The sequence below is a fragment of the Tasmannia lanceolata genome, unplaced genomic scaffold, assembly GCF_043159265.1.
Source record: "Tasmannia lanceolata isolate RefF3 unplaced genomic scaffold, GAP_Taslan_0.1 ptg000008l, whole genome shotgun sequence".
Classification (NCBI taxonomy): domain Eukaryota; kingdom Viridiplantae; phylum Streptophyta; class Magnoliopsida; order Canellales; family Winteraceae; genus Tasmannia; species Tasmannia lanceolata.
The window spans coordinates 29,583,796-29,595,755 of NW_027518685.1; the positions used below are offsets into that span (position 1 = coordinate 29,583,796).

The window sequence follows — 11,960 nt, forward strand, 5'->3', positions numbered from 1 at the left end:
TAATTTCAATAATATTTTGACTCTGCAGACTTCGGATATCTTGTACTATGAGGTATTGGACATTCCTTTGCCGGAGTTGCAAGGTTTGAAAACTCTGAAAGTTGCTTTTTATTACTCCACAAAGGATGAAGTGAGTATGAAGTCCACAACCATCATCTTATTTTGCATTATGTAACTCATCATGTGCTTTATTAAACCTATGTGTGTTTGTTTACAGGTGGTTATTCACAGTATTAGGCTGCCCAAACAAAGTACTGTTGGTGATGTTATCAATGACTTGAAAACCAAGGTAATTTTTGACTGTTCACACTTCTAATTGATGTAGTACTTGTTTCATCAAGGGAAAATGTGGGTGATGTCACGCTCAACTGTGCTCCCCCTTTTTTATTTTTTTGACAAGAGGAAGATCATATCCAGGCTAACACCACATAGCTTAATCTTTGTACTTTCCATAATTCTTATATTTTAAGCAAATGTGGTTATCATTTCAGAAAAAGAAGGCTTACATTTCATAAAAACCACTTGATATTGCATGCAGCGTGCTTCTCATTCGTGCTTGCATTTGGTTCTAGTATTCCTTGACTAAAATATAATTACACCTAAAACATCTGCATTTTGGAATAGGTCGAATTGTCTCATCCTAATGCTGAGCTTCGATTGCTTGAGGTTTTCTATCACAAGATCTATAAGGTATGGTTTAGTCTTCTGTAGTTTCTTATTTACTGTGTCGGTTAAAATAGTGTTCAATGAGGAATTGGGTCTTTATGACCAGTAATTAAGAACTTGGCTTCAAATTTCCCCAAATCAGTAGGACTTGGTGGGTCTTGTTAAACTACTGCAATGTGACATCTCGATTCCAGCTTGGTTGTGACTTCTCTTGGTGTTCACAGTTTAACTTTAAAAAAGGGAAACTGTTAAGCTGTCAAGTTGGAAGAATGAACACATGCAGTATTAACTGACTCTTCTTACCTATTTGTCCTGCGGGTGAGATGCAAACTGTATTTAGAAGTTTTTGTGGCTGTTTTGAAACTTTTCATATTTTTCCTTTATTATTATTAAGCTGTTAAATCTATCACTTCTTGGCAGATTTTTCCTCATAGTGAGAAGATTGAGAACATAAACGATCAGTACTGGACGTTGCGTGCAGAGGAGGTTAGTCTTTTTTTTTTTGAGTCCGCTCTTGCGTAGATTGTTTTTGATATAGGGATTTCGTGCACGTTTTGCATTTTACATCCGCTTATTTGTTTTGGTTGCTGTGTTTTTGGTACTACGTTTAATGTATGGTGCTCTATAGATGTCCAATAGGATATCTTTGGCACCCGATATGCTATGATTTAGCCAACATTTTGAATTTATTACCGAAATGTGTCCTGCCGTGTCCGACACGCATGTCCACACATGTCGACACTCCTTTGGACACTTTTAAAGGTATTGCTAGAAGTGTTACACTTGATGTGGGCGTGTGGACATGTTTTTGTACCGTGTCAAGTGTGATATTCAGTTTTATTATTGAATATTGTGTTTATTTCTTTTATTATTAAGTCTTCTTTTATTATAGACTCTTCATTTAGCTCTTCTTTAACTAATATTTGTTGCTATATCCCACCCCACCCCACCCCACCCACATACACGTAAACCTAAGACCCTAAACAAACTCTTATCTCAATACTATATACATTGTGTCATATTGGTCTCCCTTTCGCGTTATATATTAGGGACGGAAGAGAACTAGATTAAATCGATGAATGCATTATTACTCGATTATCTCATATTTGTTTTAGATTAAAAGGAAGGGGTGATTGGCATTAAGGACTTCCGCCCAATCAGCCTTATGCATAGTATCCCCAAAATTGTAGCTAAGTTACTTGCACGAAGGGTGAAAAACTACATGGAGGAGATTATATCACAGTTTCAAGGGGCCTTTGTTGAATCAAGGCAAATCCTGGATGGTGTCTTAATAGCTAATGAACTCATCGACTCGGTAAAAAGAAGTGGGCGCTCGGGACTTGTATTGAAAATTAACATAGAAAAGGCATCATGTTGATTGGGATGTTCTTGACTTCATACAAGAAAAGATGGGCTTCGGTCCAAATTGGAGGAAATGGGTCAGAGCGCTTATAACATCTAACTCTTTCTCAATTATTATCCATGGCTCAGCGGAAGGATTCTTTAAAGCATCAAGGGGGATCCGTCAGGGGGACCCGTCGAGGGGATCCATTGGCCCCGTATCTATTCATCATGGTGGTTGAGGCCCTTGGTCTGATGTTGACAAAAACAAACAGCATGGGTTTGATTGGGGGGTTGCAAGTCAGACCTTCAGTTGAAGAGATAACCCATCTTCAATTTGCAGATGATACACTTGTTTTCCTCCAAAATTCCCCTCAAGCCATTCCAAATATTATGAAAATCTTCAAGTGGTTTGAGGTTACCTCGGGCCTCAAATTAATTTCAGCAAAAGCATGCTCTTGGGTATCAATCTGGATCAGACAGAGATACAAAGATTGGCAACATCAATTGGGTGTTCCACTGGGACTTTTCTTGTATCCTATCTGGGTCTGCCCTTAGGCTTCAGTATTCCAAGGCCATCCCAATGGGACCCGGTAGTCGAAAGAATTGAAAGGAAGCTAGCTACTTGGAAGAAGAAATACATCTCTTTTGGGGGGGCGAATAACATTAATCAAAGCCGCTTTATCTAATATGCCTGTATACTTCATGTCCTTATACGAAATCCCGGTCAAGGTTGCATTGACAATTGAAAGACTCCAAAGAAACTTCTTATGGGACGGGGATGGCACTTTAAAGAAGGTAAGGCATCTAATTAGTTGGGACAAAGTCGCACAATCTAAGGCGAATGGGGGCCTGGGTATTGGTAAGATTAGATTGCGGAATAAATCGTTAATTGGTAAATGGCTTTGGAGGTATGGTAATGAGGAATCCGCTCTATGGCATCGGGTCACAGGGCTGAAATACGGCTCTGAATGGGAGGATTGGAACATTAAAAAGCCATCGGGAGGAAAGGGGTCAGGTGCTTGGAAATCTATCTGCTCTGTTAAAGAAGAATTCGACCAAGCAATTCGCTACAAAGTTGGAAAAGGTACCAATGTTAGATTTTGGCTGGATCTATGGTGTGATTAATCAAAACTATGCTTGGAGTTCCCTAGGTTGTTCATAGGTTGTTCAGAATTGCCTTGTCTCCTGAAACTACAGTTGCAGACTATCTAGTCAGAGAAGGACAGGGTGGTAGAGGATTCTGGGACATCCGTTTGCGTCGAAACCGTAAGGATGACGAAATTCAAGACCTTCAGAGACTTCTCCTGCTTATAGAATTGACATATTGTTCGCAATATAAGGAGGATGAACGAGTTTGGTCCCCGGCTTCTAATGGGGACTTAACTGCCAAATCTTTCTTTACGCTGTTAAATGCCTAGTTTCAATCTCCGATGAGGCGTATTTGGAAATCCCTAGCCCACCGAGGGTGGTGGCTTTTGGATGGACCTTGAAACACAGGGAAATTAACACCTGTGATCGTCTACAGAAAAGACGTTTTAGTCTGGCGAGTATTTGTGTTCTCTGCCATCAAGATGAAGAAACTCTGGATCATCTAATGCTGCATTGTCCATTCGCTTACTAATGGATAAGAGCAATTGGAGCTTTTGGGATTTCTTGGGTTTGCCCTGAATCTATTAGCTCCCTTCTCCTTGGTTGGCGTTCAAGGTCTTTTGGAGATATGGGTAGATTCCTCTGGGCAACAACTCCCTGCGCCATAGTATGGAACATCTGGAAGGAGCGCAATAGACGTATCTTTCAGGAAAAGAGTAGAATTGCTGCCCATATTATCTCCGATATCAAGGTGGAATTGGTCTCCTGGACAAAGGCAAAGAAACAAACCCCTTACGAGATGGGAGACCTGATAAGGAACTAGTGGTCGATAATATGGGACAACCATCATGTTCAAGCCTAAAGCTAGATGGATGAGCCCTCCAACGGGGTGGTTGAAGCTTAACTTTGACGGATGTTCCTTGGGAAATCCTGGTAAGGCAGGGATTGGAGGAGTTATCAGAAATTCCTATGGGACGATTATGATCACTTACTCGGGACCATGTGATATATGTGATGCTAACGAGGTGGAGGCTAACGCTTTACTTTTTGGCCTACGGTGGGCCTTTGAACATGATCAACGCCCTTTCATAGTAGAAGGCGATTCCTCAAATGTGGTAGCCTGGGCTTCTGAAACATCAAAGGGCCCTTCGAGATTGCAGGAGTCTGTTGCGGAAAATACTGGATCTGATGCGGGTAGTAAACCCGAATCTCGAACACCGCTGGTGATCGACAAATGAGATGGCTGACACTCTAGCTAAGGCGGGAGCTATCAGGGAGGATTTGGAAGTAGCATCATATTTGTAATTAGACTCGATTCTCAGGGAAGGGTAGTGTTCTTCTGATTTCTGGAAGGACAATACCGCCTTCTTACTTTTTTTGTAATAGCCCGGGTATGCCCGGTTTCCAACAAATATTTGTAAAAGGAGGCTGGGACTACTGGTCCTGAATGCTATTTCAATATTTATGAAGACTGTCATCTTTCAAAAAAAAAGAAGGGCGGCCCAGCGAGGTCTGGGGAGGGCTAGATGTATGTGTATGTGTCACCATTTCTAGATTTTTAGATGTTTTAATGTTAGACAACTTGTGTCCGTGTCGAAACTCAACACACGAATCTGTGTCTACTAATCATGATTATATATAATTTGTACTTTAGACGTGTCCATGTTTCTAAATTTTGGGTATTTCATGTGTCCAACACTCTGTGTCCTTGTCGACATGCGACACTCGTGTCCGTGTCCACAAATCATAACCGATGTGTAATTCTATGGTGCTATGAATGATATTGAATCTATTTCAGTTTGTATTTGTTTATTGGTTTTGATTGCTGTATTTTTGTACCATAGGCTTGATGTTTGATCTTTGAAACCCGATATATAATTTTATGGTTCTATGAATAATATTGAATCTCTGTTTATTTATCTCGATTGCTGTATTTTTGTGGCATAGACCTGATGTTTAATGTATGCTGTCTTGCATAGATGTAGAATTAGATATCTCTGGCACCCACTATATAATTCTATGGTTCAAAGATTTCTATTCAAATTGAAAATTCAAATAATAAGATCTTTTTATTTTTTGAAAATTAAAAGAATTAAGATTATGGGAAAAAAAACTAGATATCACAATTGACAAGCATATTCTAACTATCACATAAGGGTTGAGGCCGTTGCACAATTGGATAGTGCCCTATATGCACTTTTCATAGTCTGCCTAGCACATCAAGGTTGAGGTCGTTGCACAATTGAATGGTCGTCTATCACGTCTATAAAGTTTGCATGTTTGATCCCAGATTACCTACCAAAGAATTTAAAAACACTTCACATGAAGTTTTGATCAAGCAAATAATTATATATAGCTTCTGAATAATCAGACATTAGAAAGAAGTCATTCGTATTTTGTTGACTTGCAATGCATTCCCATTTTATCTCCCTTCAATCAAATTTGATTCATTGTAAAACCGTTGACAATCATAAAGCCTTTCTCCATTTGTCCGCATGAGACACCTGTGTCATGTAAGGTTTTCGTCAAATGGGATTTAAGTTATGTTATAAATTGTTTTCTGTGGTATTCACATCGAACAATTGGGTTTGAATTGTAAATTGTATGATTATAACAGCAACAATATTACCTTTAAGGAAGATGAATAGAAAAGTTGGGGTTAGTGATTGCTAAGTGTTATGGTGGTTCTCAGACTCATTTAATGAATACAGATCCCAGAAGAAGAAAAAAATCTTGGTCCTCATGATCGCCTCATTCATGTTTACCACTTCACAAAAGATGCAGCCCAAAATCAGATGGTAAATATGATTGAAAGTTATTATCTACTTTTTCCCCATTTGATCTACAATAGTTACTATTGGGCTCGAGCTCATAAACCTTTTTCCCATATATATACTATTGGGCTCGAGCTCATAAACCATTTTCCCATATATATATATATATATATATATATATATATGAGGAAATGGTTCCTGCAAACATGTGCAGGTAAGTTACCTGCACACGTTTGCAAAAACAGTGTTGGGGCCACTTTTTTTGGGGGATCAAACCCATTCATTTGGAAGGCCCTTCCATGGATAAGGTGTGGCCCAAAAATCAGCCCCATTGGATTGTCCTAACCCAATCAAAGGTGTGTGTGTTTGGGACGGGGGGGGGGGGGAGGGGGATGGATAGACACTGTGTGTACATGTTTCTGCCCATTTTTTCCCTCCACAAATGGCAGGTTAAGGATGATCCAATGGGGCTGATTTTTGGGCCACACCCTATCCCTAGAAGGGCCTTCCAAATGAATGCTTTGGACACCCAAAAAATGTGGCCCCCCCACCCTGTTTTGCAAACGTGTGCAGGTAAGCTTTACCTGCACACGTTTGTAGGAACCATTCTCTCTCTCTCTCTCTCTCTCTCTCTCTCTGTGTGTGTGTGTGTGTGTGTGTGTGTCTATATATGTGTGTGTGTGTGTGTGTGTGTGTATATATATATATATATATATATATATATATATATATAGAGAGAGAGAGAGAGAGAGAGAGAGAGAGAGAGAGAAGAGTTTTTACACAATAGTGTATATAAGTTATCTACACACTAGCTTAAAATACAGTGGGGGCCACATTGTTTGGGTGATCCAAAGCATTCATTTGATTGGCCCTCACATAGATAGGGTGTGCCCAAAAAATCAGCTCCATAGGATCATTCTAACCATTTGAACCGTGGAGGCAAAACATGGACAGATTTGTGGAGGTTTATACACGTCCATTTTACCTCCACAAATCGTAGGGTTGGGATGATCCTATGGAGCTGATTTTTTGGGCACACCCTATCTATGTGAGGGCCAATCAAATGAATGCTTTAGATCACCCAAACAATGTGGCCCCCACTGTATTTTAAGCTAGTGTGTAGATAACTTATATACACTATTGTGTAAAAACTCTTCTCTCTCTCTCTCTCTCTCTATATATATATATATATATATATATATATAAACTCTACCTAAAACTTTCCATTGTGTTCGGTTTCAACAGCAAGTTCAGAATTTCGGGGAACCCTTCTTCTTAGTTATCCATGAAGGTGAGACTTTAGCTGAGGTTAAAGAACGTATCCAGAAGAAATTGCAGGTTCCAGATGATGAATTCTCGAAGGTAAATGCTCTCTCATTTTTAGCTCCCATAGTGAACATGCTCCACTTGTTCCCAACCCAATGGTTATGTAATTAGCAAACATGCATTTAGCTGTAATTATGAAAAGACGTCTTATATTTTTTTAATCTTTTATTTACTATTTTTTTTATAGATTTAATGCACTCTATTCATTGGAAGCTTTTCCTATATATTTTGATTTTTTTTAATGGGTTCCTTTGTATCATGATTTTTTCATCTAATACTTGTATACCATACAAAATCCCCTAATATAATAACCATGTTACTGATGCATGAGTTTGATGGGTTTTCTTGAATCACATATCTGACACCTCGTATGTGATGGGAATCAAGCAAATCAACTTACGAAAGTCTATAAAAGAATGAGGACTATAAAAGAATGAGGCTAGATTAATGCTTTCGTGTAGTTCTATGATTCACAAAAAGGACCAATGTATGAGCTATGTTAGAACATGCTTTCCTAGTTAGCGTTTCTTTAGTGGCATACTTGTAATTGTCTCACTTGTTTGATATTCCTGTAACAGCCTATATAGGACATACCTGAAAGTTTTCAGAAATACTTGAGGGGTAAAATTGTATTTTTCCCTCATATATGTAGGGGAAAACATTGAAGTGGGGGTAAACTTGTAATTATGCCCTCAGATCTGGCCGGCCCCTTGCTGACCCCAACTAGTTTTTGACAAAGGCTTAGTTGAGTTGAGTTGAGTTGATCTGGCCGGCCCCTCTGCACAAATGGGGGGGACCTCATTGTAAAAAAGGAGATTTGAAATAGATGAGAAATGGAGCTTGCTCTTGTGATGAGATGTCTCTCCATGGTGTGATGTTACCCCTTTGAGGTGATCTCAAAGTTCATTCATGATGCTGTCATCAATGCTCTCACAATAGATCTGTAGTTTTTTTTCCCATTCAAGATCAGCATATGTGCAGTCTGTTCTCATCACTGTAGTTGTTGAAATCCAGATCTGTTCCTATTTGCAGCCTTAAAAGAATTTCAAGATCTAATTTGCTCATATATGATTTGATTTACTTCATTTCGTTCAAGTGCATCCCCATTAAGAACGAACAATTGGCTGGAATTTGCTAGATCTATTTTTTTTTTTTGAAAGATCTATCTTCTGATTTTAACTTTGTGTATTTGTCCTACACCAGTATGTGTGTACTCAGTACTGTATGTGATGATTACTTTGGTGCTGGTGCATGTGTCAGTTACATAGCTCAATAGTCATTGCATATAACTTAATAAAATGCATGGTAGTTTTGTGGCCTTATTGAATTTGGAGCCTCGCGGGCCCCATCATATGCATAACACACATCTGAGCCCAGTGGATGATGACTCCTTGCCATTTGCCTGCCATCCATGATCGTAGGGCTAGGATCTTTTGTTGTTATTGGGTCTGTGGGCAAGACCAGTTACCATTCAGAAAAGAAAGAATGATCGGTTTGTAGTGGTCCACCTGAGTGACAACCCCATTATCATTTGCGACGTGCAGGATGAGTCCTGCAAAACTAAAAAGGGAACGATCATGAGGCCATTTATAGAACAAATCATGATATAGTATAGTCACATTTTCCCACTTGCAGAAGATGGAATCACACACTGCCCATGTATATGCAGAAACAACCAAGTAGTTAACCCTTTTATAACATGTTTACTAATCATTCACAAACCAAACATATTGATTCTTTTCATACTGAAATTGCCACGTCTGTTGCTCATATGTTTGCTCAGTGGAAGTTCGCATTTCTATCATTGGGTCGCCCTGAGTACCTTGAGGACTCTGACATTGTATCTAGTCGTTTCCAGGTAATAAGTCTATCAGAGTTCACATTTGATATATTCCTTTTTTTTTTTTTTTTTTTTTTTCATTTTAGAGATTCTTTGCTTCTGACCTCTTTTTTATCTACCCAACTTCAGAGAAGAGATGTATATGGGGCTTGGGAGCAGTATCTTGGGTTGGAGCACTCCGACACTGCTCCAAAAAGGACTTACGCTATAAGTCAGGTAAAATAACATCTACATATGATGCCATTCAACAGACACACACACATTTTTTTTTTCTTTATATATATATATATATATATATATATATATATATATATATATATGAGAAAAAAGTTGCTACACACTAGTGTAGACAAGTTATCTACATACACACATACATACTTATCTACATACACATATACATACAACTTCAGAGATGTATATGTGTGTGTTTGTCTATATATATCTGTGTGTGTGTGTGTGTGTGTGTGTACAGCTTCAGAGACGACTAGAAACACTTTCCTATGCAGCCGTGTGTGTCTATATATAACATCTACATATGATTTACTTTTTATTTTTTTCGCACACCTGAGTTCCTTTGCCTGTCGCTGGGATCGTCTCTTTTTCCCCCAAGTTTTTGATCACGACGGACAACTGGTTCTGTAAAATCACAAGTATCAGAAACCCAACCATTTCCATAACTTTCATGACCATGTCTCTTTACTTTGCAGAACCGCCACACATTGGAGAAGCCAGTGAAGATCTACAACTAGAAAGTGGCAACAAACCTCTACAAGGGCATTGTTTGTACCCGCTGCCTTTGGTCATTGCCCTTCCGGCAATGTCAAATTGGAAGAGTCAAAACACTCTCAAAGATGAATAGTAGCTTTTGAGGTAGTTGCTGTTTATTGATTTTGTTGCTATATTCTTTCTAGTGATGGGTTGGGGGAGCCCCTTTTCGATCCGTGTGCATGTTTCTCTGATCGTGGATAACTTCCCCCCTTATCAACTTTTCCTCTTCTGGTCTTTCTATGAGGCACTCCTTGGGTGTGCTGTCTCACCTTACATTCATTTCCAGTGTAATTTAGTACATAAGAAAGATTTTGGACTAGGGGATGTATACAGGGTATAGATAGTTGGGTGTCTGACATTTTTCATATTCGTTTTTTTCCCTATTTTTTTCTTCAGTCTCCCTTCCCTATTTAGTTTTGGCTTTGTCTTTAAGGGATTGGGGTTGCATAATGGCCGGTGACACTGATTCTGAGGTATTTAGATCTATTGCCTAATACTGTTAACTTGCAGTTCTAAGATGAAGGCCTCACAATGCCTTTTCCTTTTCCTCCACTGCTTTTCTTATTTATGCAGTAGCCTTTCTCTGTTCACTTTCTACCACCTTGCTTTGATAAACCTGCAGCTTTGATCTCCCAAGTTTGAAAAGGAAAAGAAACAAGTTGAATCTACTAAGTTTGGAAAATGATATAAGAGCTCCATTGTTTTAATAATGGCACTCGCCTAGTGACTAAGGTTCTCTGGCTATTTGAAAATCATAAGCTTCTTATTTATTTATAGGCTCTGTTTCTTAAAATGGGTGTGAGACAAATTTTACCCACATTTTTTAGTGGAGAAATGAGAGTATAATCTGTTTTACGATTTCGCAGTGCAAAAATGGGCGTAAAATTTATTTTATGCCCGTTGGATCTGTATCTTAAGGTCTGAAATTGTTTCAGACCATAACCCATCTGAATCTAGGTCTGATGGAGCTCTTAGATCCAATTGGAGGTTGCTAATGTATAAATATTCCCTTCGTATTTTCATTCATTTATGTCTATTTAGGAGGTCTATTTTTTGGTAACTTTCAAACACCTCTACTTAAAACAACAAACATTTTGGTTAGGGTTTTTTTTACCCTTCATTTGAGTGCTTTTTTTTTCCCATTCTGAAGAGGAAAAAGAAAAAAAAAAGGTAGAAACGGGTTTTTTTAGGGCGATGATTTTTTCACCCCCCTGTAGGATTATGCCGCCTCTTCAGGTGATTTGACGTCAAAAAGCGTTTAAAGTCTGCAACAATTCAGGTGAAAAGTGGGGCGCGTAATCCTAATCCTTAGAGGGGGCGAAAATTTAAATATCATGAAGATACTCCTCATGAATAGACATGAAAAATAAATGAAGGGCCTGTTTGGATGCCGAGAAGATTTTGATGCAGCCCTTTCTGCGTTGTGATTTGTAGGGGTGCAACTTGGGCCAGGTCGGGTTGAGCTTTTGCTAAAAAATGAATAGGAATCAAACTGAATCCGACCTGATTTTAAGGTAAAAGCTCAACCCGAATTTCAAAAAATTGACCCGAGTTGCACCCCGAGTGATTTGGATCCGGATCAAATCCTTGAATTTTCAAATCAGCGACTGACAGTGAAAAAAATTAGATTTCCAAATATGCTGTGAAAATAAGTAATTGGAAATCCACAGATGTGGTAGTTTCCTTCACCCTCTTTGCTCCTCAACCTCTCCCCTCCAGTAGGAAGCACCCCCTTCCCTGTCTGTCTCGCTCAACATGAGCTGGCGGATCTATTCATTTTGCATTCAAAACTCAATTTCAAATCCAAATACAAAATATGAGGTAAAACTCAATTCCAAATCCAAATACAAAATATGAGGTATCCAAACGGGCCCAAAGGGTATTTTTCATACACTGGCACCCTCAATTCGGATTTGAATGCTCAATTGGATTTTGCGGCTGCATTTGGGTCTCAATCCAAAATAATTTTGAATCTTATGATATAAATCCAATGAACATGGTTTGCATCCACCTGTTCCCAAATCCTATCCATTAACATTTGATCCAATGAAAATTAGTCCATGGGGTCATTCACGTGCATAGACCAGGCAAATGGGTAACCCACGCGGGTACGGGTACAACCCGTGCGGGTACAGGTACAAAATACCGGCGCG

At 39.0% G+C, this 11,960-nt stretch overlaps 1 protein-coding gene across 3 annotated transcripts in view; it reads left to right on the plus strand.

Moving 5' to 3' along the window:
* Positions 1-10,354, plus strand: part of LOC143885111 (ubiquitin C-terminal hydrolase 12-like) — a 57,782-nt gene extending 47,428 nt beyond the window's left edge. For all 3 annotated transcript variants that reach the window (XM_077389105.1, XM_077389107.1, XM_077389106.1), the window contains 9 exons: positions 29-130; positions 218-289; positions 625-690; positions 1,087-1,152; positions 5,811-5,897; positions 7,119-7,235; positions 8,983-9,057; positions 9,169-9,255; positions 9,747-10,354. In XM_077389105.1, the coding sequence (XP_077245220.1) occupies positions 29-130; positions 218-289; positions 625-690; positions 1,087-1,152; positions 5,811-5,897; positions 7,119-7,235; positions 8,983-9,057; positions 9,169-9,255; positions 9,747-9,788 (714 nt within the window). In that variant the 3' untranslated portion in view covers positions 9,789-10,354. The remainder of the gene's footprint in view (positions 1-28; positions 131-217; positions 290-624; positions 691-1,086; positions 1,153-5,810; positions 5,898-7,118; positions 7,236-8,982; positions 9,058-9,168; positions 9,256-9,746) is intronic.
* The last annotated feature ends 1,606 nt before the right edge of the window (positions 10,355-11,960 follow it).